The 26,576-nt window shown below is 40.7% G+C and overlaps 1 protein-coding gene across 12 annotated transcripts in view; it reads left to right on the top strand.

The window, feature by feature from the left end:
- The window catches only part of POU2F1 (POU class 2 homeobox 1), a 112,476-nt gene extending 86,364 nt beyond the window's left edge, over window positions 1–26,112 (top strand). For 5 of the 12 annotated variants that reach the window (XM_083498624.1, XM_083498633.1, XM_083498629.1 and 2 more), the window contains exons 8-17: window positions 680–748; window positions 3,216–3,310; window positions 4,083–4,259; window positions 7,229–7,370; window positions 8,645–8,790; window positions 9,135–9,314; window positions 9,763–9,868; window positions 10,223–10,565; window positions 11,000–11,088; window positions 12,805–26,112. In XM_083498624.1, the coding sequence (XP_083354750.1) occupies window positions 680–748; window positions 3,216–3,310; window positions 4,083–4,259; window positions 7,229–7,370; window positions 8,645–8,790; window positions 9,135–9,314; window positions 9,763–9,868; window positions 10,223–10,565; window positions 11,000–11,088; window positions 12,805–13,115 (1,658 nt within the window). In that variant the 3' untranslated portion in view covers window positions 13,116–26,112. The remainder of the gene's footprint in view (window positions 1–679; window positions 749–3,215; window positions 3,311–4,082; window positions 4,260–7,228; window positions 7,371–8,644; window positions 8,791–9,134; window positions 9,315–9,762; window positions 9,869–10,222; window positions 10,566–10,999; window positions 11,089–12,804) is intronic. The other 7 variants (XM_083498635.1, XM_083498627.1, XM_083498626.1 and 4 more) reach the window with 3 other exon arrangements.
- Window positions 26,113–26,576: the final 464 nt, after the last annotated feature.

Below are 26,576 nucleotides of genomic sequence, written 5' to 3' on the forward strand. Positions count from 1 at the left end.
GGCCAACAAGATCCCTATGGGAAGCCCCTACGCAGGACCTGAGTGCAACAGCACTCTCCCTTCCTGCGATTCCCAGCAACTGATATTCAGAGGCATACTGCCTCCAACCGTAGAGTTAGAACATAGCCATCGTGGCTAGACACCATTGATAGCCTGATCCTCCATGAATTTGTCTAATCCTCTTTTAAAGCCATCCAAGTTGGTGGCCATCACTACGTTTGTGGGAGCGAATACCATAGTTTAAACTATGCGCTATGTGAAGAAGTACTTTCTTTTGTCCTGAATCTTCCAACATTCAGCTTCATTGACTTCCCCTGAGTTCTAGTACTATATAATAGGGAGAGTTTTCTGCCTGCCACTTTTTCCATGACACACCTAATCTTATGCACCGCTCTCATGTCCCCACTCCCACCACTCATCTTTCCCCCCTAAACTTAAAATCCCTTTATGTTTCCTCAGGGGAGTTACTCCAACCCCATGATCACTTTAGTTCCCTCTTTTCTGAATTTTTTGTCCCAGCTGTGCAGTATCCTTTTTGAGGGGAGGTGACCAGAAACTGTACACAGTATTCCAAGTGTAGTCTCCCCATATATTTGTTATAACAGCATTGTGATATTGGCAGTTAAATTTTCAGTCCCTTTCGTGATGATCCCTAACATGAAATTCGCCTCTTTCACAGCTGCCGCACACTGGGTCGGGTCAACATCTTCATCGAGTTACTCTCTACAACCTCAAGGTCTCATTCCTGGTCAGTCACTGCCATTTCAGACCCCATTAGCCTATATGTTAAATGAGGGGTAAAAATTTGCCCCAATGTGCATCATTTTACACTTGCTTACAATAAATTGCATTTGCCGTTTTACTGCTCTTTCACCCAGTTTGTAGAGATCCTTTTGGAGCTCAGCAATTTGGTATCGTCAGCAAACTTGGCTACCTCACTGTTCACCCCTAACTCCAGGTCATTAAAAAGTAAAAAGCAAAGGCCTCAATCCTTGTTGGCCTTCACTTTCTTCATCCTTGCATTGGGAGAACTGTCCATTTATTCCTACTCTGCTTTCTGTTTCTTAACTAATTCCTGATCCATAAGAGGACTTCTCTTACTCCATGATTGCTAAGTTTATTCAGGAGTCTTGGGTGAGATACTTACCTGCAGCTTTTTGAAATTATTAAGTCAACTTTAGAGGTAGTAAGACAGCATGTCAACTGGATCACCTCTTCCTATATGCTTGTTGATACTCAAAGAGAGAACTGTAATAACACAGGACTTGCCCTTGCAGAAACTATTCTGGTTCTGCTTCAGCAAGGCATAACAATTCTTTCCACCAGTTTTTGTGGAACAGATGTTAAGATAATTGACCTGCAGTTTCCCAGGAACCCCAACCCCACCCCAGATCCTTTTTTAAAAATTAACCTCAGGTATGGAGGTTAATTGACAGTTTTCATATTTTTGTTATAAGTTCAGCAATTTCACATTTCAAAACTCTTGGGTGCCATCTGGACCAGATGATTTTTCAGTTTCTAATTTGTGAAAAAGACCTAGAACTTGTCACCACCATTTGCCTCACTTCTTCTTCTTCTTTAAAAAAAACAACTCCATGCAAGTTTATTCAGGCACAGGTGTCTTCCCTACATCTTGCACAGTGAAGACAAATAATTGATTCAGCTCCTCTGCGGTCTCCTTTTACTCGTTTAGCACATATTTGGCTCTTTTGTCATCCAAAGGCCTGACTACCTCCCTATGCAGCCACCTGCTTTGAATGTAAATAATTTTTGTCAATCCTTGTTTTTATCATTTATTGGTTTCATTGGTTTATTATTTATTGGTCTGTCTGCCTTTCTTTTGGACTAGACTTCCATTTTCTGAGGGAATCCTTCCTGCCTCTGATAGCTTCCTTGACTCTGCTCTTTACCACACCAGTATCTTAATGATCCTGGTGGTACCTTTCCAGATCTGTGGAATATATTCTAGCTAGGCTTCTATTATTGTGGTTTTGAACAACCCTGGGGATTCTGGAGAGACTTGTCCCTCTTGACTTTCAGCTTCCATTTTACCAATCACCTTATTTTGGCAAAGTTTCCTCCTTTGAAATAAAATGTGACTGTGTTGGATTTTCTTGGCAATTTAAATATATGTTGAATTTGATAGCACTGCGGTAATTGTTTCCAATCTGCTTGACACATCTTCCACCTGGTCCTGAGTTTCGCTTAAGTTCTAAGTCTAGGGTTGCCACCCCTCTAGTTGGTACAATGACCACCTGTTAGGAAACAGTCATTTAGGATATCTAGAAATTTTATTTCTTTTTTATTACTAGAAAATGCATGTAGCCCATTATATGCGTGGGTTACTGAAATTTCCCATTACTGTAGCATTTTCTCATTTGGATGCCTCCTTGATTTAATCCTTTATTTCAAGATTACCCTGGGCATTTTGGTCAGGGGGATCCTCAGTGCTAAATTACTTTTGGGAGCTGTATAATGCCCCCCCCCCATTTCTGTGAAAGAACCTGCCCCTTTTGGGGTTTCTAGCTTGTTGGACTTGGGTTCTCTCTGTTAAACAGAGCAGCCTCAGTTCTAGACCATGTATAGAGTCTGTATCCAGAGATCATCATGTCCCACTGGCACTCTCCATTCCACCAAGTTTCCATTATACCCACTGTATCTATTCTGTCATCTAACTTAGCTTGTCTTCTAGCATTATCATATAAATACTTATACATAGTGTCTTCAGCACATGTGTTACCCTACAGTGCTTCAAACCTTTGAATTGCTATCATGTGCCTCTTCACTCTCAATGCCTATTTCTATCCCTCTCTCCTCTGAATACGGGTAACTTATGGACGTTTAACTTGTACGATTTCAACTTTGCCCGGTTGAAGGCTGGTCAGTTGAAATCACACAAATTAAAAGCACAGAAGGCAGGAGCTTCAAAGTCTTTTTACACAGTGTTTCCCCAGTGCAGAAAGAGCTTCTGAGCTGTAAGACTTGCTGACTGGTTTTTGGTAGATCTTGCAAGAGCTTCCCAGAGCCCAGTAAGCAGTTCAGTTCCATTGGTTTTTTGGGAAATGATATACTTGAAATAGATTTCCTTTAGCAGACTTCTGCATAAAATACTAAGGAGCTATATGGTCTGTGCCCATAAGACACCATACTGCAGTAAATCAGTTTGATCAATAGCATTTATGTAATTTTTAAAATTCGTGTCTCCTCTCTTTCAGGTCTCCTGCAAGCGCAGAATCTCTTAACGCAACTACCTCAGCAAAGCCAAGCCAACCTCCTGCAGTCTCAGCCAAGCATCACTTTCACTTCTCAGGTCAGTTTTCGATAATTTTTCTTATTCCTACTTGGTGGGGGTAGGATGAGAGAATTCAGGCCATGGTGCATAGCAAAAGTTGTCCATTTTATTATTCTAGAGAGACAATGAACTGGTGGCTACCTCTCACTTAAGAGATTGTTGACATATTCTAAAAACCTTTGCACTTGCGCTGGAAAATGTTGAGCACAGTGTGTATGTGTCATGCTATATTTTACGTATCAAGAAATTACTGGAAAATGTATTAACGCATCTGGAAAGCAGTGATTAGAAGTCTAGCTAATGTCAGAATAGGAATTGTGCTTAGATGCAACTTCTGAACCAGTCCTAAGTCTACCTGATAACACTTTGTCACTTGCTAAAAAGCTTTATAGCAGAAAAAGCCATAAACTCTTTCTGGAGCTGTTTTGGACTTTTGGGACTTTACTCTTCCCACTCACCCCTTTGCTTTGTTCAGTCATTCTCTTTTTTGCATAGTGAGAATAATTGGGAGAAAGTGTACTTCATTCTTAAGCAGAAAAATTAAAGGATCAGGAGACACCTTTGTTTTTATTGTCCTTTTAAAAGAATTGCTCTGTTGAATAAAATTTCCTTTGAGAATACTCTAGATTGCAATACCTATTTTAGAATTGAATGTAATTAAAATACAATGCGTATGCTAGAAAATAGTAGAGACTAGCATTTACCAAGAAAAGCCATACCTTTTTTCTTAACCATGCTTTTATTTCTATATGTTTTCTGACTTCACTCTTTGCTTTCTTATATTTCTTAGCAGCCAGCAACCCCAACACGCACAATAGCAGCGACCCCTATTCAGCCACTTCCACAGAGCCAGTCAACACCAAAGCGAATTGATACCCCCAGCTTGGAAGAGCCCAGTGATCTTGAGGAGCTTGAGCAATTTGCCAAGACTTTCAAACAAAGACGGATCAAACTTGGATTCACTCAGGTAAAATGGAAGATTTAAGATCCCTTCACAATGAGTAAAATACCAGTGTTCAGATCTGGAAGGACAGGGTCTATATCACTTTTCCTAATTTATCCTGACTTCTTATGTGGGCTTTTATTAGTGTCTGTGGAGGATTTGTGAATTTCCAAGTGAAATGCATTTTAATTAATGTCAAACAAACATAAGCCACCTTATACCGAGCCATACCATTGGTCCTTAAGTTCAGTATTGTCTGCATTGGCTACTAGCAGTTCTCCAAGATTACAGAAACGAGAACTCCCCTGTTCTACCTGGAGGTAGAAGGGATTTTGCATGCAAATCATGTGTTGTACCATTGAACTACAGAGCTGCCACTTCGGATGGGTTCTGTACAGAAACCACTTTAGTTATCCAAATGGATTAGCTTTGCAAGGAGATCAAGGTGAGTTTGCCGCTACGAATTCTCCTGGACCTTTTGGAAGCTTTTGGTGCCATCATCCACAGCATCCTTTTGGACTGCCTGGCTGGGATGAGAGTGAATGGCACAGTTGTTTTATTACTACCTGGTGGGTCAGGTTCAGAAAGTGGTTCTGCAAGACTATGGCTCCACACCATAGCATGTATCCTGTGGGTTCCATAGGCTTCTAATTTGTCCCTCTGGCTACTACTGCATCACAGGTAGACAAACTGTTCCTCGTGCCTCTTAAAGCTGCCCCATTCCTCCATCCCATCAAAGTTCTTTCCTCTACTTCCCCCTTTTTTTCCTTGCTCACCTCCGCACGCCCACCCTTGGAGCAGAAATCTGAGAAGAAATTGGTGGGCTGCTGCCTTGTGTGCATTGTACTGAAAAGAATACCTCTATACTTATTTGAGAACACCTCCATCAAATCTAGTGAGGTTTGATTCTAAATAGGGCTGAAGATCAGAGTTTCAGATGTGGTGAGTCCATGGCCTTCACTTTGTACGCAGAAGTAAATATCAGTGGTATAAAATTCTTTTTACAAGCTTAAGCTGGTGCACATGCTGTGATCCTCCTGGGCAAAGATAGCCTGACCACTTTTCTCTATGAGAAAAGTTATAACCAAAATGACCCATTGCAACACACTTTATGGGAGATGATATCTCATCAGTTCTAAAAGAGCTCTGTTGGTTCCTTATACATTTCTAAGCTTAGTGCTGAGCGTTGTAGCTATAAAGGGCTTTACAGGCTTTCTTAAGGACTGCCTACTCCTGTACAAACCTGACCATTTCTGAGCTTACCTGGAGATGTCTTTCTTAAGGTTCCTCCACCTTTTGAGAAAAGCATGGTGGTAATTGAAGATTGGACTTTCCTTGTATTGACATGATATTTTGGGCTTATGAGATTTTTAAAGTGGTCTTGTGGGTCCATACATACAGAAAAGCAATGCTAGGAAAGGATCGTCATAATTTTCCCAATAAAATCTGTTTGAGCAGACTTCAATGAGAATCAACTTGTTTATGTTAAGCATATATGTATGATCCATGCTTCTGTAGCTTTTTCAGATGTATGCACTTCAAACTCCACTGAATGTATATCCTATGTGACAAGCTAATCAATCTTTCCTTAACTGAGATGGGCAAAAATTCAATTGTGGATGGAAATTCATCTCCCCCCCGCCCCCAAGTCAAAGGGGCACCTTGTACTTCTCTGTTTTGCAGCAAAACATTGTACCACTAGGATGACAAACAGCATAGTATTTACTTAACAATTATATTGCACAAGCTATATACATAATTAGTTTTTAATGATAGTGATTGCTTAATTATGTGAGAGGATAGTAATTAGAAAACTGAAGTAATAAATGTTTAATTTATCAAAGTATGTGCGTGAGAGAGAATTATTTGCTGGTGGTACTGTAAGTTATTTTCAGATGCTTATAGATTTATTGTTCTGTCTTTCAGAAATAATTACTCGGTGCAGGTTTATATAGAAGACTAATAAACTAATTGCCTATTGCAGTTCAATTCTCAAGTTAAAAAAAATCAAAAGAAGACTTTACAATTTAAAATAAATATCTAAAGTAGGAGATTAAGTAGTATGGTCATTAGACTCCTCATTGTATCCAAAGGTGGTGGATGTCCTACATAAACAAAAATAATTCAGTTTGTTATCCCAGTTGTTTCCCAGCTGTTGTCAATTTGATCTGTCATGAGTTGTACATGAATTAAATGAGTTTATGTACTTGACCCTGATACTTTTTATGTGACTATATGCGCACTCATTCATTGAGCTGAGATCCCTTAACGTTGGAAGAAAGTGCTTAACTTCACTTAACTGTTGGACTTGAAGGCCGTGGAAACTGATTTAGCCCTCTGTGTTGAGGCAGAGTCCCTTAAACAGTTAAACCTCAGATCCCGAACACCTCCATTTCAGAACGTTTACGTTCTCAGACGTTTTTCAGAAGCCGAACGTCCGACATGGCTTCCACTGGGTGCAGGAAGTTCCTGCAACCAATTGGAAGCCGTGCCTAGGTTGTCAAACATTTCGGAAGCCAAATGGGCTTCCAGAATGGATTACGTTCGACAACTGAGGTTTGACTGTACATAACACTTCAGCAGGCCTCCTCACCAAACAGGGTGTGGGTCAGATACTTTGACCAAGCGCTAACTTTAAAATTTAGAAACAGTTCATTGCTAATCAAGTAATTGGCCTTTGAAGATGCAGAATTTGGTGCATTTGGTGACCTGTAGACAACATCTTTATTCCTTCTTGAGCAACACTTTTGCAAGATGGTCTATCTTATACCAGTTTTAAAGCATGTGTTGGACATAAATTCGTCAAAAGGACAGTTTAATTCAGTGGGAAACTAGCATACGTCTATCAACAAGACGGAAGAAATCTGATTGTGTCTCCGTTGTATCTGTCAATAGCTTTGTAATGAGATTTATTTTATTACATCTGTCCTATAGAAGTATATGTCGTTGAGCAACTTGTTTTATTCCCATCTTCTTTTCTTTCAACCGTGCAGGGTGATGTTGGGCTCGCTATGGGTAAACTCTATGGAAATGACTTCAGTCAAACTACTATCTCTCGCTTTGAAGCCTTGAACCTCAGCTTTAAGAACATGTGCAAGTTAAAACCACTTCTGGAAAAGTGGCTCAATGATGCAGGTGAGAATTTCCTTTTAAAATTCCTGAAATACCGCAGAACAACTCTGAATTTCGTAAAGATTTTTATTCCAATGCTCTTTGTGGTGGGGTTCCATTTTGTTATACTTACAACAGATATTTCCATTCCGTTCAGTCTGTTATGCAAGTGGAATAGATTGAAGAAGCATAAATAGTTACTTACTTGAGCGGTCTTTCTGAAGCGTTTGTACGGCACTGGCTCTGATGTGAAAATAATTGCACATATGCAGTGTTTTTCAACCACATAATCATAAGCTTACTCTGGCACTTTTTATTCTTAAGACCAAAAAAATGCTCAAAAATACATGAGCAAAACTATTGGCTAGTGCATATAAAAAGTTAGCGGCTAACCCTAAATGTGGCCATGTGCAATTAGGTTTGATCAAACCTTTTCTCCTTCAGATCTTGAGAACTGACTTTCCATCAAAGCTGTATAGTATGGCTTTTTAAATAGCAAGTACTGTTAGTTTCAGTATTTCTGCTACATAGGACCCATAGGCTTAGATGCTAGATGTCCCTTCCACAAATTGAAGGGCTCAGTCTGTTTGCAGAATGGCTTTCGATCCAATGGTAGTGATGCAATTCATCCTGTAGCCTGCCACACACCACCTCCCGCTCTGTTCTGGAGGGTGCCTCAACTTTCTTGAGCAGATTTGAAGGAGGGGAGGAACAGGGGGCTGCTGGGAGGAGGGATAATTGGTGAAACTTGATGGGAAGGTCCCATGAATGGATTTCTGCTCAGGGAACTTGAGATCCAAGCCATAGAATTTTTGGATATTTGTTTGTTTGTATGCTACCTTTCAGGACTATACAGTGGTTCACATTATAAAGGAAATTAAATTACAGTATGAAATACATTATGTACAATAACTGCATGAAATACACAACGTACAAAACCAATAACCCGACATCGTATACAGCAAATGAATAAGGTCAGCAGAGGCAGCCTACAAACCCCTTAACTAAAGGCCTGGGATACATTTTTAACTGGTGCTAGAAACTAATTAAGGTGGGTGTCAGTCGGGTCCGTAAGGGAAGGGCATGCCACAATCATGGTACCCTTATTGAGAACACCCTTAGTTATGGGAGTGTAGTCTGGCATCAGGAGGCCCAGTGCTGGCCATTCCTAGGTTGAGGTTGAGGGGCCATTACATGAGTTAATGTGTAGTTGTTTAACCAAGTACTGTGAGTGGTACCTTTTAAAAATATATTATTAGCATGCTTCAGTGACCTTGACTTGTGTTGACTGTTTTCAGAAAACCTCTCATCAGATTCAGCTCTCTCCAGCCCAAGTGCCCTGAATTCCCCAGGGCTGGGGATTGAGGGCTTGAACCGCAGGAGGAAGAAACGCACCAGCATAGAGACCAACATACGTGTGGCCTTAGAGAAGAGTTTCCTGGAGGTTAGTCGATCTGTTGCACTGTGTGCTACTCTAACGGCTGCTGAGTAGTTTCAGCATAGCATGAAATGATAAAATGGCATAAGAACAATTAAATAACATTATAAAATACTATATTACCTGACACACTATGACTATATGAATCACTTCACCTTCTGTCCTTCCCATGTAAGAAGTAGAAGAGGAACTGGTGCATCTTCCCTGCTATGAGAGAGATATTTCAGATGTATCTGCAACAATTATAGGTAGCTGCTGGCTTTCATTGTTGCAGCTTCCCTGTAAAATGGGAATTCACCCTGTGTCCAAACCATAACTGAGCTCTTCTCTTCAAATTACTACTCTTTCAGAACCAAAAGCCTACCTCGGAAGAGATCACCATGATAGCTGACCAGCTGAACATGGAGAAAGAGGTGATCCGCGTTTGGTTCTGTAACCGGCGCCAGAAGGAGAAAAGGATTAACCCACCGAGTAGTGGTGGAACCAGCAGCTCGCCCATCAAAGCAATTTTCCCTTGCCCAACTTCATTGGTAAGAATTAACTTGAGTTATACTGGACTGGAAGAAATTAAAATCACTCCTATCCTCTTGGTAATGAGGTTAACATAATGCAGATTTCAAAATCTTAAGTTTTTATCTTCAGTGGTCACTGCTGTGTTCAGTACACCACCTATTGCTTCTACTTTGGTCCATATTGAAGAAGACATCCTCCAGAGGGCTTTGAGTACTAAGCAAGACATGAATTGTTGCTGGATTGAGCTGGGTGATTCACATGGGTGTTTGTGTTATACATAGCTTAATGATTTTCTCACTACAAGTAGCACTGTAGCATAGTTCTAAGCTTCAATGAATAAAATTCCAAAGCTATATGATAGTATGTGTTTGCTAGCTTCTGTATTTGTAGGTAAGTAGTAAACATTTAAATCTGATTTCTTTTCCTTTCTTAAAGAAAGCTTAGCTGTTTTGTTCTGACCTCTAGGTGGCAACCACACCAAGCCTTGTGACAAGCAGTGCAGCTACAACCCTGACTGTCAACCCTGTGCTCCCTCTAACCAGCGCGGCAGTAACTAGTTTGGCAGTCACAGGTAAGAGAATATTCAGACTTCCTCAGCACAGAAGTACTTGCTGTTACAAAGACTGAAATTTAGTGACCTATTATGTCAGAGAATCCCTAGAATCATTTGTATCCAGGGTTGTTTGTTAAGCAACAAGTTTTAATACACTCAGATCCAAGATAAACAGTGCCTTTTGGGTTCTGTTCACAATACTGTACTAACACACAGTGTCCATTGAGTTAATCAGTCCTCTTTTCCTTACACTTTGGCGCATTGCCCTTTCATTCCATTGGAATGGTGTCTTTTGTTCTCTGTCTGTCTTGTAGTTTTAGATCTCTTCCAGGAGTATTAACTATTTTAGTCTGATTGAAACCATCCTTTCAGGCACCACAGAAACCATCCCCAACAACACAGCGACTGTGATTTCTACCGCACCCCCGGCTTCCGCAGCAGTGACATCACCCTCCCTGAGTCCCTCTCCTTCTGCCTCCGCTTCCACTTCTGAGGCATCGAGTGCCAGTGAGACCAGCACAACACAGACAACCTCCACCCCCATGTCCTCAGCAATTGGGACCAGCCAGGTGATGGTAACTGCTTCTGGGTTGCAAACAGCAGCAGCGGCACTCCAAGGAGCTGCACAGTTGCCTGCAAATGCAAGTCTTGCTGCCATGGCAGCAGCAGCAGGACTAAATCCAGGCTTGATGGCATCCTCACAGTTTGCAGCTGGGTAGGTATCTGCCATTCATAAAATTTGCTTGCCATTTTAACTATCTAGCCTTCAGGCATCAGATGTCAATACACTGCACATTTAGTACCTTTACTTAAAAATAAGTGCTGTTTGAAAATAAAGATTGTCTTAATTCTTTCTTTTAATTCAGTAGTTCAGCCCATCAGAGATTATTGGCACTTTTCAGGTATAAAAATGTTTGGATGCAAGTTTTTACATTTCTTGCCACTTTTAAGATCGATTTTAAAGAATGCAACCAGTCAATAATAAATCCTAGGTAGAAATGTTGCTGAAAGGATCTGCGTCCGTTTTTGTGATAAACAACAGGGGAAATTCGAATTTGACTTTTAAAATCTAATTCTGTGTCTAAGACTGCTCACCTGGAAAGTCGCTCTGTCTTCAGTTTGTTTTTGTTTCCTGTTTTGGGATTGCAGAGGTGCCTTACTCAGTCTCAATCCAGGGACACTAGGCGGTGCTCTCAGCCCAGCTCTGATGAGTAACAGCACTCTGGCAACTATTCAAGGTCAGTGGACTTTCACCAGTCTTCCCATGTCTGTTATGTTTGTGTTTTTCATAGGGTTCTTTCCCCCACAAAGAGAGAGAGAGAGGCTACAAATCCTAAACCTCCTTGCTTGGAAATGTCACATTGAAGAGACTTGCTTCTACATAAACATTTACCTTTATATATTCAAATCTCCATCAACCACACATGCACACTTCACACTCATGACAATGAAGGGGTGACATATTTTATTCCAAACTCCTTTTGACATTCAGAGATAATAACTAGTCTGAGTAAAATCAGTATATGAAAACACCCTTGTGAGGATTTTCACTTAGAAGCCTCCAGGGAAATGATCAACCTTCATACATCAGGATCCTCTCAGACCTCCTTTCAGGAATGAATGCAACACAGTTGAAGGCTGTCACTCAAACACTTGTGAGTTCCTGATACATTGGTAAGAAACCTGAAGCATCAACTGCATGATTGCTATTGCCTCTTATCACTTTATAGGAGGTGATAGTTCAGAGAGGCTGCCAACACAATTCCAGTGCCATGCTGAGACCAGAAAAACAGACTATTAAATCCTAACCTAGTCCTTGGGGATAAAATTTCACCCCAGTGCATTTTTTGAAAATCCAGTGCTGTGTAAATTCTGCAACAATGTAGTCCCATCTAAGACATTGTTGCCTGCACAGTCATAAACAAACAAGTACATTTTATTCATAGCGATATGTAGCTCTTTTACAAAAGAAAAGTACATATATGTGCAAATGTTCTAGGTGTACAAAAATTCCTTTTATTAATATATTCATAATCAAGCACCTCATTTGTTTGCATATATTTCCCTCCACCAAACCAAGCTAGCAACTGATCAGGCTTTGCAAGTCAACAAAAAAGCCAGGCGGCAAACTGATCTACTCTTAATATGAAATGATTCTTCAAAGTGAACAGGTACTCCATGAATTAATTATCAGAGCGCAGAAGGTGAATAATACACAATGACTTAAGCATTCTTCAGGTGGTTGAAATCTGACTTCATATATCTTTATGCATGAGCCTTTATAATACTTTGATGCAGGGGTTGGGGAAGTTTTTCAGCCCCAGGGCCTCATCCCCTCAAGGAGCCTTGTGAGGACCACATGCCACTGGCATAAAAGTGGGCATAACAATGGATGTGGCTTTTGCCTTTGTGCAGAGTGTGGAAAGTTCAAAGGTTTCAGTAGGTGCACACACTTAGCCATCGCATCTCTGCAACCAGGCATGTTTGCAGTTGAAGGATGAATTTCAGCTAGGCAAAAGCACTCGAAAAGGGTGTGGAGCCGGGCTGGTGAGGGGTGTAGCCTGTGGGGAGGGGCATGGCATGGCCAGGGGAGAGAGCCCCAAGGGACACGTAGAAAGGCCCCAAGAACTGCATTTGGGCCCTGGGCCTGAGGTTCTCCATCCCTGCCTTAATGGGTCTTCACGGCACCTGCTTTTTCCTCTCTGGTGAAAATGGTGTGTTTATCTGGATAATAAAATGGTCAGTTCTCAATCCTCAGTCACTCTGAATCCAATCCAGCTTTTCCTCCTGATGTTGAGATGGCTTCGTTTACTATTTTTGGAGGGTGTGTGTGTGTGTGTGTGTGTGTGTGTGTGTGTGTGTGTGTTAGCATCCGTTGGTAGTCAGAAGAAAAACTTCAGTGCTGCTGATGTGTGGGGCTGCGAATGCTGACATTTTCTTCTGCCCCTCTCTAGCTCTTGCATCTGGTGGCTCTCTTCCAATAACATCACTGGATGCAACTGGGAACTTGGTATTTGCCAATGCTGGAGGTACGCCGAACATCGTCACTGCCCCTCTGTTCCTGAACCCTCAGAACCTTTCACTGCTCACCAGCAACCCAGTTAGCTTGGTCTCTGCAGCTGCAGCCTCGGCAGGGGCCTCTGGACCAGTTGCCAGCCTTCATGCCACCTCCACCTCAGCAGAGTCTATCCAGAACTCTCTCTTCACCGTGGCCTCGGCCAGCGGGGCTGCCTCCACCACTACTACTGCCTCCAAGGCGCAGTGAGTTGGACTGAGCTGTGCTTACCCATAGCCTATTTTACTCTGCAGTGAGATGGGCTGCCAGCTGGGTTTACAAACTGCAAAATGTGATTGGTTTCCTCTCACCGTGTTGCTGGGGACAAGGGAGAGAAGGAAAAATACAAAAGGAAAAAAAACCAAGAAGAAGGATTTAAAACTGGGACAAACATTTGCCTAATTTTATAATAAACACTGTCTTTTCAGGATTGCTTCATTGACTGGAGAACTTTCTAACCAAAAATGTATAAAACAAAAAAGGACTACTTATCATTTCCAGCAGTATCAATGACAAGTTAAGGTGGGTTATCAACTCAAACGTAGGAATGGGATTTCTTCTTTCTTTTTGATCTAAATATCTTTTTTTAATTATCATTTATTGGTCTGTTGTACAGGCCATAATGTCATACAAGGTGTTTATAATCTTATCAATCGTGTTGGGGGTTCCTTTCTTAACTGGTACAATTTAGGCAGGCCTGTATTACTGATGTATCTCTTTATGATTATTATTATTATTTTTATAAATATATATATATATATAGTTCGGACACATTTGTCTGCTCCTGGAACAGTTTCAGTGAGCTCCCATGCTACACAGAGGGAGGAGCAAAGAGAGGGAAGCATGTGAATTGCGAATGTTCTTTAGTTTCCTTTTCCCTGGCGGTATGTTTTTCGGGATTCTCTCAGAAGTGTTGGCGGCTAAGTGAACATACAGAGGGTAATGTGCAAAGATAGTCCATGCTTGTGAGATGGGCGCTCTGATTGGACAGCTGTTTGCTCAGCACACTTGGGCCAAATCTAGCTCTCATTTGCACGTCTTTGGCTCCTGTTGATGCCAAGGGAGGAAGGATTTGGCCCATAGGTTCTGTCTTCAGCATCTGTGCTGGCCACTGTCTTGTCTCATAATTGCATGGAAATGGCCACTTTACAACTGGGAATATTTCTGTTATTTACTTTCTCAGGAGGCTGCCTGTATTGGTGATAATTCATATGCATTCGTTGAACCTTCCTACCAGCTGTTTGGCATAGGATTTCTGAACGCTGCATTGGTTCATCTCTAAGAACTTACTTTTTCCAGTGTCTCCAATATGATTGTACTGAAAATGTTTTCAACTTAAAACATTTCTATTCCAGAAGTAAACTAGGTCATGTGAACAAGTACTGTTTTATGCCAACACAGCAGAGCGTGCTCCATTCTAAATAGTTTGTAATGTTCTTTGACACTGTTCACTGCTCTGGAAAAAGTTGGTAAGGAATTCTCGGAAAGCTGACCAGCGTGCCGTGGAGAGTGTTGTCTTTCTGGTGAACACTGGCATGTTGCATGCGTCTTGCAATATTTCATGCTATTTCTGGGTGATGCTGCTGCTAGCTAGATCATTTATGGCAGTAATAAACACCTCTACTAGAGAGGGAGAAATGTTTCCAAGCAACGTAACAAGTGGTATGCACAAACAGCTGCTGACAAATGGATGAGAGAGAGAGACTGAGGAGACAAAGATGAATTTAAATGTTATGCTGGTCTGAATCTAAATTTTTTTGCTGAGAAGAGATTGGATGACTGCAATGTACTTGGAACTCTCCAATCTCTTTTTAAGGTGAATTGAAAAATATCTTCAAGAAGGAGGAGCTGCCCAGTTTTTCTTTTCACTAAGCCTGGGGAGAAGGGGAGTTCTAGCACTCATGTAATTATATTGCATTTCATGCCAAAGGTAATTATTTAACCTCTCATCACCTGATATCCTTTATCACCTGATATCATGATGGCAGTAACTTTATTCTCAATTCCTTCTCTGGCTGCTGATCCCAATTCAGAGAGCTGGCATTAATGCTCAACTAGCAGAAATCTTTGTCTCTTCTCGCATACCGTCATGCTGCTTTCGCTCTGTTCGTCTCTGAATTTCCAACTTCCTGTTTCACAAGCTATTTAAAAATAATGAATTCTTCCTAAAACTTTAAAAACTTGTGAACTGTAAGCAGGGAAGTGAGCAAATGTCCGTCCACCGTCTTATGTGTGTTTGATTTTTTTTAATGTTTTATTTTTTTAAAACTAAGCTTGAACCAAAGTCAATTTCTAGCAAGCTGCTGTACTAATGGACTAGTTTGTATAAGTGCAGTTCAGATGCAGAGAGGTGATAGATGCTACTGACAATTTCTTTTCATTTTTTATTTTATATAAAAATTGCTGCTTGTTTTAATCTTTTTTGGGGGGTGGGGGTGGTCTTTTATATATCCTTGGGGCAGACAAAATCTCAACTTGATTATTATCTAATTTCCATGGTTTGGTGTGTAAATAGAATGGCAATGGCAGATGGTTACTAATTCAACTGTTCCCACATCCTCCTTAGCAGTTTGGCTCAATCTATATACTGTGGTGTGACTGTCTCCATGATTTCAGTCTCAGTTTAAAAATATAGGGCTATGAATAATACTGTGTGTTAAGGTTTTAAGTGGCCCATAGCAACAGCTTGGAGCAGTCAAATGCATGAAAGGATGGCAGAGGAGAGACAGGTACCCACTATGTTGGTCTCAAGGCCATAGTGTTGACTAGTTTCTACCAAAGGAAATATCAATCCCATGGATTTTTTATTTTATTTTTTTTGTCCATTGAAATTAGATCTATGTAACTTGTGTTTTTTGGCGCGCACACATCCATACGTATATATTTTAATAGAGGAGATGGTGATGACTTCTGAACTGTGGCATTTATTTAGCTATGAATTTCAAACATCAAGGAGGAAATAAGCCCTTCATATTTATGTACAAAAAATGAAGAGAACACAGCCCTGTAAATCGCCCCAAAACTCTCAAGGATTAAGAGAAGCTGTTTATTCAGTTGACTGGCTGCCTCTTCTTGGGTTCACTGTTTGCAGTTAGAGGACATGATGAATCTGGAACACTAATGTAGCTCAGATGATGGCCATAAAAATCTTGCTGTAGTATTCACAGTATTCACATATTGTTGGTGTGAGCACCTTTAATCTTTATTTCTATTAGATTCATGCCACTGCCACACTACTAGCAGATTTCACAGCAGGTTCTGGTGAAAGAAACTGGAAGCTAAAAACATGCAGCTAAAATGCTTTGGTTGAATTGTATTCATCCTACTTTACATATTCCATTCCTCATATCGCTCATACCTAATGCATTGATGCTTGTTCACAGCAGCACAGAGATACCAGGATCTGAATAGCTGTCACTATTTTGTGTTGATCTTGGCTATATATTTCACATGGCCATATTAACACACACACACACACACACAGAGAGAGAGAGAGAGAGAGAGAGAGAGAGAGAGAGACACACACACCTCTTCCCATTCTAGAGCGGCCAGCCCCAACCTGGTGCCCTCCAGAGTACCATTCCCATCGGTCCTAGCTGTTCTGGAAGAAAGGCTGTTCTAGAGAGATAGATAATCAGCTTCTGCAATACACACTTCAACAGAAAATCAGATCCAGATAATTGGAGAATCTGCCCTGGAACCTCACAGTTATAATACATTTCTCTTACCACAAAGCTACAAGGATAATCACAAAAGTCATGAACGTTCTGGTATAGTGAAAATTTTCTGGTCACTACCAAGTGCAATTCCTGTAATCCAAAACAATGTGTGATACCTGTGTCCCTAATATCCAGTACTAACCATTCTTCCATTACTGCATTAGTTGAACAAATTAGTCCAGCATTCCAGTGTTCTAGAGATTGTTGATTTTATTTTCATTTTTTCAGTCATGGGTTATTAGGCTGTCATTTCATTTCACACAGTTTCAGATCTGTTTCATAGGCCAAAGTCTGAAACGTTTGCTTGCAAACTTGAGAGATTCCAGTACACCTTTTATTACCAAAAAGGAAAGGAGTAGGTTAATCCTCATACCTGCAGTTTCCACAGTTGCAGGTTACTTGCGAAAATGGCAGAGTTCAGTCCGTGTCCCTTTCAGATGAGTTGGAATGTTTCTATTGATTTTAGAGAAGCCAGAGTGCCAGAACTTTATTGGGTGCAAATACTACTTCCTTGAAAGGTGTGAAAAATGGGGATATATTGAGCAGACAAACCATTGGCAGATGAGTTAAAACATCTATTCAATTTACCCTAAGTTGTGTGCACTTAGGGCCAGTGTGGACACTTTCTGTTGTAGGAGAGTTGTTCTTCCAGCTGAATACATAGCTTATCATACTGATGGACAAACTTGCAAGGTTCATAATTTCAAAGTAAACTTGTTCTTCCACACCTTTTTGAATCTGCCCATATATACCAATTTGCACATTACATATTCCCATGTATGAGGCTCACACGTACGAGTAATGTCTGAATGTGCCCTTACTTTGCAGTGTGTGTAGATATAATAGACCGCTTCCTTTGTAAGGTTTGTGCTTATGAAGTGTTATAAATGTAAACTATGTGTGATACTCAACTATGCTTTACCCAGAGTAGGCCCATTGAAATTAATGGACCTAATGTAGTCGTTGTCCTTAATTTCAGTGCGTCTACTCTGCATAAAAATTAGCTGAGTACCACCCTATATCTCTACATTATTTTGCCATCTTGAGAATGTATAACTGCTCCATATATCTGTGTCAGGGTTGGTGGATGGGAGGTTAACCAATAATTCTGCAGGTCCAAGCAAGTCTTCCAGGCAGTCCAGCATCTCAACCTTCACTTGAGTGATAGATTGCTAAGACTGAAGAGCAAAGGCTGAGACAACGGTTATATAAGGTAGGGTGGAGTCTTATTGGCTCTTTGGGTCACCTTATTATGACCATTTGTGGTGCCAGAGCAGCAGAGATCAGCCCAACTGTTCACTCTTCCTGCATGCTGCCCCAGTAGCACCGGCAGTAAGATGTCTGGGCCATGAATTAGTTTACCTTGGAGATAAGCAAGCATGCCTAATGTAGGAATTGTCATTAACCCAGGGCGCTCAGGAGTACCAGTGCAGTGAATTACAACATATGACAGAAATGAGATGGAGACAATTTCTCATAAAAGGGAGGATCTGAAAAGTTTTTGCTGTTTTTCCCACCTGCCACCTAAATATGCATGCCACGTGAATGTGAATGGACAGTGGTCATTTAATGTCGCTTCCCCTGATGTATAGAGTTGGATCAGATGTAATACTCCCAATATCTTAACCCTGACTAAGGAAGGTGGGCTGCAGGATCCCTGCGTTCATGTTAACCATGGCTCAGGTGAGTGCCAGCACAGACATTAACCGTGTTTAAGGCTGACAGAAAGAGGGTAGGGAAATTGCAGTCCTACAACCTGCTCTGCACTAAGTCTGTACCTGCTCAGAAACATTACAAAGTTGCTTTACAATGACATATTTATGTGAGTTACCAGAACCCTGATGCCTGAGCCTGTGTAGAAACACGGCTAGGAAAAGCTACAAACGTAATGTTATAAAAATGGGTCGCCTGGGTGCCCTGTGATGGAAAAGCAGTTGTGAATGGTGAATCCATGCTATATTTTAAAAATAACTCCTAAACTTCAATTGCCAAGGAAAATACCTGATAGGTTAAGTTTAGTTTTATGTTGATTGTCATTAAGACATTTTTACTGGATAAGTTCAACCAAAGATATTATTGATTGAAGTTATAAAGGAAGAACAGAAGTACTTATTGCTGAATTTCCGGTGCCAGAAACCAGGCTTAAGAGTCCATTGTTGCCTTATCTCCTTCCCTTCCCTATTTCAGTTGTATATTACGTGGGGTTAGGTTGGTAATATCATGCTTTAACTGTCTTTCTAATTGCTGTTCTAAAAACCTTGAAGAATGTAGGCTGCCCTGTATTTTATTTGCTACCACACTGATGGCTTATTTCAATTACTGGATGTTGGGCTATACTGCAGCCTAAGCAAAGACTGGCTCTGATGCAGTGTTTGGCACCTGAGGTGGAGGGTTCGCGTGATTTTTGCATGGGGCATTGATTTATGTTCAGGATCTGGTAGGAACTTTGTGGGACCACATTCAAAATGAAAATATTTGCATCAAATATTACATAGGAAGTGTGAGCACTGAACAGATAACACATTGATTGATTGATTGATTGATTGATTCATTCATTCATTCATTCATTCATTCATTCTTGTAAGTGATAAGATGTGGGAAAATATCACTCAAGTCTTGCTTTATGAACATTTTCCCCAATTTAAATGTAATCTTGCACTGGTTCCACTGTGGGGCCATACAGTTATGCTTGGGGTTTGAGCTGCAGGGGCAGTTAGCATCACAAGGATGCAAAATCCACTAACTGACTTGATTAGTGTTTGGTATAATTAAAGCTTTTGCTATGGCCTTGTTGCTTTTGGAGCCACACAAGTGTAGCAGCTATATTTACCATAAAAGTTCCTTTATTAACCTTTCAGACGACACTTTTGTTACGTAGAATTATTTAACAATATCTTATCGATGCCTATATTTTTCAGTAACATAATTTCTTGTAATGGAAGTGCACATTTAGGCAGATACATCATTTCATCATATTCGTGCTGTTAATGACCTTTTTAAAAAAACAACATCCCGCGTAGAAGTCTCTCTTCTGCTTTGAACATGTAATCCTTTCTCTCTGACATTAGGAGTATGTTTATGCTCGATCTGTATGTGCCTACATGCACTTTTTAGAAGATGAATTCTAAAAGGGTTCTAGAGGTTCATAAATGTATATAGGTATAAACCATTAAAGAGAAAACACTACCAAAGGAGAATCTGGCTGGCTGATTATGGTTATTCATCTCTAACCAAAACTTCTCAGGACTCGTTAGCCAATTTTTTTACAAAGTTACAATCTAATGTTTTTTAAGCAATACACTCTTTTAAGACATTCACCTGCAAAGTTCTTGCTCCATGCAGTTATTAGGCCAAGTCGAACTTGCCAGTGGGGAGCTTTTCTATTGGCTTAAGTGATAAAAGTTGGCTGAGATCCCTGAGCTTCTTGAATGGACTTTGATGCCAAAGTCCGTGCCCTGTATGAACAGCTTCAGAAAAAAAGGAATGCACCTGGAACTAGTGCCAATTTACCCAGAGTCTTCTTACTTTTGTGAGTGTTGTGGGATGGCGTATTGTCACCCTCCCCAGTGTTGGCTTCATGTTTGGAAGGGCCCTTGAGCAAGAGATCTTCCATGGGTTCCTCCACCCTCCTCGGTCCCTCAGCAAATCTCCCTTATCACTGGAGCAGAACAAGGAGACTCTTGGCAGTAGAGGGCCTTGGACAGATGCCCAGCCATGCCAGTCCTCTCTGCCTTTTTCCTGTGTGCCCAAAACGTTTTCAGATTACACAAATTTAATCAAAAGGCATTTGATTAATAGTCAATGGAAAAATGAAACCTATATTTCATTTCCACTTTTCTAGGGAGACTTTCAAAAGTTTAAAATTCTTAATACAGACATCTATATAGATTGTGAAAGAAAACTTGAGATATATTGGTCCTAGCATTGATTAGTTGCCGCAGCCTATCCCTAATACATTTCTGAATCGGTTTTGCAATGTTGAGTTCAGCCTCACTATCAACAGATCACATTAGTCTTTAATCCTCCTGGGATAATATGCAGGATGATAAGAGGTCTGTTCCACACATTTCACTTTCCTACATACAGATATAGCATCCTTTTAGGAAATTGCATCATAATGTGCAGTGCCTGTTGCTATTTTATGCATAGACATTCTCTGTGAAGGCAAATTACAGTGTGAAGTGACTCTTGAGTCACACTGGAATTAAATTAGCTTTATTCTCGAGAGAAAGAAAGGTCGTAGTCACACTGCCTGACATTGCTTTACTGCTATGACCTTTACTGACCTTTGTCCAAACATGCGGTATACATGTAGTTGGGCTGAATGTTGGCATGAAGCATGCCAAATGTTTTTGACCCTAAGGAGCAAAATGAAGGCTTCTCCTCTGACATAACTTGGGAGTCTCCTTCCACCCCTTCTTGTCTCTCTTTCTGTAAGCAGGCATTGTTACAGGGTTGTAGGAACAATGCTTTTTGGTAGCAGCTGGCTTTCTGGCACCTTTTTTTTTTAATAAAAAAAATACCTCAGCATAGCTTTAGTATCATTTGCAGAATGGAAAATCGGGAGAGAGAAACTTTATAAATAATGGAAGTAATTCTAGCTGTAGAGTTTAGTTTTGAAGACCCTGACTTATGCTGTATGTATTTGCAGTTCTGTATTTAGGCTACAACTTTATAGGGTATGGGGTGGGGGCGGGAAGGAGAGAGAGTTAGCTGTGCTAGAAGGCAAGTGTTGCTTGCAACATCTTTTTCTATTTTGTCATTGGCTATCGTTGTCAACACGCTACATAACAGCAGACATAACTGAGTTGCTGTATTGCTTCCAGGGTCCTTCTAGGGGTGCATGACCTCTGCCTCCCTGCTTTCTTTCTATTGGCAAACCAAGGGCCTTGGTGGGGATGTAAATATTGAGCAAGTTTGTGTGCTTGGAGGGGGCATACAAGGAGATGAATTAGCAACCCATTTTAGTCCACGTAGTTGCACTAGGGCTGCAGCTGGGCCAAGACTTTTACATTTGGAAAAGGAGGAGGATATTTGGGAGAACAAAGTGAAACAGTTCTTTTTATCCCTGCTTGTCTTGTTATTGAATGTAGTATGTGGTAATTAATTTAATTTTCTAATAGCAATGCTAATCCTGTCTAGACCAAAAATAGCAGAAGAGAAACCAAACTAAATGCTAACCTGCTCCTAGTACCTGAGTATAGAGTACCTGAAAGGGATAAGATTCTGTGAGGCAGACTTCAGGAGAAAAGAGGCAATATTGGATGTGGGTTTCTTTTTATGGAAGGTTGAGTCATTTTTCTTTCACAGGACATGGTTCAGATTTTGGGTGGCATTCTTGGGAGACTTCATCTGCTTCCATCCTGACTCTGAAGCATCTTCTTTCTCTGATTGCAGAAAAATACAGTGTGTGTGTTTGTGTGAGGAAGTATATTTCCGGCGGTGGGAAAGGAAAACCTGAGCTTCAGCTGGAGGGGGAGAATTTCCAATGTTTTGATAGGAACCAAAGGTATACTGCTTAGTTTTTGGCAGCTCTGCTGTTTTCAGGATGTCTTCGGCAAAAAATTGTGTGGTCTTAGGGGTTTGATTTGATGACTCTTGACTTGGAGGATCTCCTCATGTGTTGGTTTTCCTACCTTCTTAATGCACAGGGTTGGTTTGGATACTTTTTCTGAGGACATACTGGAGGCAAGTTCTATTCTGGAGGCAAGTTCAACACCCAAGATCACAAGCAACTGTTGGACGTAGGGAAAACTTGGTTTTATTCTTAAAATATCAAAACTGCATTGTCCTCCTAAATATCAAAACTGCATTGTCCTCTGTTTCCATCATTTCAGAAGTCCTGTGGGTTTTCATAGTGGAAAACCTTGGAGACGTCTTTCTTTCCTCCCCGGAATAGCTTTGGGCATTGTCACATTACATGCTATTGGCTTGATGAATTGCATCAGTCAAGCCTGACATGTTCATGTGTGAAGCAAGGGAGAAGGTAAATATATATTAGTTGTCCAGCTATTCTTCCTCTGGAAATCAGCTGGGTTGCAGAACTTCCCTGGAAAGCTTTACTAATAGACTTATTGTTCTGACATTATGTAAAGTGGTATTAATATTGTGTGACTTTTCTAAGAGCTAGGTAGATTTATAAGTAGGTAATAGGGAAATGGAAAATGACTTCTCAAAGATAAGAGCACTTGGAACAAAAGATGTGGAAAACAAGGTGTGCTTTAAAAGAAAACAAATCTGAGGAAGGAAATGAAACAACCAGTTGGGAGATGGGATCACGAGAGGAAGATCCTTAGTACTATGAGGAAGGTTGGAATGTCTCCCCTCTTCTGCCTTATTTCTCTTTACCTCACTCAGGCGAAAATATGGGTTTAATAGTTTGTTGTCGGCTCTTTCCCCAAACATTTCTAAAACTCTGATCTTTGTTCTCACCAAAAATTCTCTGTTTTTACAATGTAGAACCCATCAAAAGAAAAGCCTTCCTGAAGTATTTCTAGCAGAAATATCTTTAACCCACCAGGGGGCTATAAGTGTAAATGGTGAATGTTTCTGGCAAGAGTACCACAGGAATAGTGGTAAATATTAAGGAGTACAGATCTGTGTTAAATTAATATCTGCACAATACAAGCCACCCACCCTGGCCAAAAGCCTTGGAACAAACACCTTTTGTCAGGGCTGGGGGGAAACTGTCACTTGTCCCATCTAATCCATGTTAGCACATTGGCATTTTCGATCCAGTTTCTGTATTTGAATTTGAGGAAGAAGCCACAGCAGATACCCATATACTGATTGGTAAGTTACTTCCATTTATTTGAACCTCCCTGGAGGAAGATATAGGCTTTTCTCAAAAATCCAGGAGATAAGAGGTCAGGTGCAAGTGCATTGGAGAGCATCACGGGACTCCGGCCGTTTTGCGCTCCCCTGGTCCCACCGTGTCGCTGTTCCATTTCCTTCTTCTGTGGTAGTGTCTAAGGCTAGGTGTGAGTAAGTGTCGGGTGTTTATCCGCCACAGGTACGGGAGCTGTCGTATACCTCATTTCTAACTCATAACTGAGTAACTTGCTTTAACTTTCTCCAAGCCCTACAGAGTTGCCAAGACTGCCCTCCCTCCCTTGATTAACGTGGAACTCTGGCTTATAGCACCCTGTGACCTGTAACCTGGGGGGCGACCCCCTAAAGCCTCTGAATGTCGCTGCTTAAAAGCTACTGCAAACTGAGGGCAAATTGCAATCTTCTATTTCTTTTGGTTACCAGGGGTCCTCTCGTAGTCTGTGAATATCCATCTCCACTCCCAATCCGTGCATGAAACCTCCATGCTGCCTTCTCCCTCCCCCCTGGTGAGATGTCAGGGCTATAATGTACTGCAGGGTCAAGGCAGGACCCTGACAGCTCCTCTCAGCCAAGTGCTGCATGCATATTGCTCGCTACGTTTTAATTTTGTTTCTCTCATGCTCCTCCCATATTTAATTTCCTTTGTTTATTATTTGACAATCTTGTTCCTCCCCGTCCCCGCCTCTAGGCTAACCAGAAGCTGCATCCCTGTCCCTTCTGCCATTTTACTTTGAATGTAGTTTCCCCACCCTTTGGAAAGAGAAGCTTTTCCAGGTCACGGTGCACTGCTATATGCCGAGGGGGGCGGTTTCTTTGTTTTGTTTTGTTCTTTTAGAAATTTCCAGCCAAAACCAAAGATTTCCTAATGATTGTATAAACTCAAAACAGACAAACAAACAAACCAAAGACAAAAGGGGCGTCTTCAGCACCAATCATATCTCTCAGATGGCTCGGTCCCATCCTGTGCTAACTTGCTTGGGAGACCAAGTTCTGTTTGACCTCCGCAAATCCAAAGGCGCACAGCCATTGGGAGGGAGAGTTCAGTGGGGGAAAGTGATGGACTCCACAGATTGGTTGTGAAGCTGAAGACATTGGTGCATGACTGGCGGCTCTGGTGGGTGCTTTTAACCCTTTGGGAGCTGGGTGATATTAATACACGCTGAGGTGCACTTCTGAGCTCTCTCCCCCCCCCCCCCCGCCACTGCTTGGAAGAGGCTGTCCTGTTGTGCAAAATCTCTGAAAAAAATGTTTTGTTTTTCTTTCTCTCCCCCCCCACTTCTTTTTTGTTCTTTAATTATTTTTGCAGCACCACTGTGCAACTATGCATTGTATTTCTCAACCTTTTGTGCTAGGTAGGTAGATGCCTATGACTTTTTAAACTTTGGGGGAGGGGGGGTTGCCAATGAAGGAACTTTTTACATGGATCTTTTAAATCTCAGTTGATTAGGGGGTGTTTGGTTCTAGGGTCATACAAGCTCTATCCCAAAGCAAAATCCAAATGTTAATAATATTAGCCTGATGCAGATACCAAAGATAATTTCTTTCCTGCAGAACCTTAGACTTGTGTATTAAGTACAATTACCCAGCACTTGCATTAGTCTAACCTCAGTAATTCCAAAGCTTAGATGTATATTTTGGTATATTTCTGGGATATTAAAAATGTCGTTTAAATTCTTGTTTGTTTCAGTGTAATGCTCTTAAAGTCATAGCATGGAGATAACTGAATTGTCTTATTCTTAGTAGTTTGAAATAATAGTATTTTTGTATGTTTTGGGTGTGTCAATGTATGTATTAACACAACAGTTTTCACTGCCTAGGTGTTCATAATTGAGAAAAAGTGTACATAATCTGTGATTTCCACCAGATTGTCGATTTAGATTGCATTTTCTCTGATTGCCATTCCCAACAGGGGGATCTTTATTCCTTTTTTTTTTTTTAAGAGACAGCATGCTTATAACAGTGAGATTGTACTTTTGCCCTCCCATAAAGGTCCAGTTCCCTGAAAACATCGTCCTTTAATTTTGAAAGGTGAGGCAAGACTCAAAGTGTAGCAATTGAATAACTAAAAGCACGGATATTACTATGCTAGGAATTTATGCTTTTTGTTTTTATAGTGGGGGGGAGGGATCTTGCCAAGAAAGCTATGGTTTGTGGAAATTGATTTATAAAATCCTGAGCTCTTCCTATGGCAAAAAAGAGAGATTTGTGTTGATTACAGAGCTTCCCTGTCGTCAACCATCAAGTTGGCTTATATCTTCCTCAGGCCTGCTAATGTGGTCAATTGTACAGCTTAATTTACATGAACACTTTGTATCTAACTGTGATAAATATATTAAGATACAATGCATTCTTGCCTAACTTTAAATTTGAGAACTGTAAGGCCCTATTTTGAAACTGTGTGTGTCTCCAAAATGGAGATGAAAAGGATGCTGTCTCTTTAAATATACCTTCTATTTTTTCCCTAGTGGCTGCCTACAGGTGGCTGTGGGCATTGAGAGAGACTGTGTAGATTATAGTGAATCAGGATGAAAATGGTAGATTTTGTGTAGATGCATTTGTCTGCTGTAATTTTTATATATATAAAACTTACTGTAACTGTACAGTTCATTTCTGTTGTAAACATCATTAAACCATTTTTCCAAGTGTTTTAACATGCATGCACTGGTTTGTGGTTTTTGAACAAGTGAAAGGAAATGGCTGAAAAGAAATGGCAGAACCTTGTATTTCTGTTGTTTTAAACCTGACAATCCGGAGCTGAAGGATGTTCCTCCTTCCCAACTACAAATTTTCTCCCAACTACAAATTACAAGACATCTCAGGTTAGAAGACTCACATAATGGGACAGCAGAAACAGGTAAGCCTCTCAGTTCTGTTATTCTGCAGAAAATAAATATGCCAGATTTATTTTAAAAGCTTACACTACTAGTAACTTACGGCTTCCATGTTGAACAGGATGTGTTAAATTCTTTCAGTTAAGTAACCACCATGTGCAGGTTGTCTAACTAGCTCAACATCGTAATGCACATTTATTTAGTATTCTCTACATTTGTGTCCTTGACAAGATAATTTGTTTATTGCTACAGGCGCATGTGTCATGCATACTACTAGTTTGGTCCTACAA

This window comes from Podarcis liolepis (genome assembly GCF_965112155.1).
Source record: "Podarcis liolepis genome assembly, chromosome: 4".
Taxonomy (NCBI): domain Eukaryota; kingdom Metazoa; phylum Chordata; class Lepidosauria; order Squamata; family Lacertidae; genus Podarcis; species Podarcis liolepis.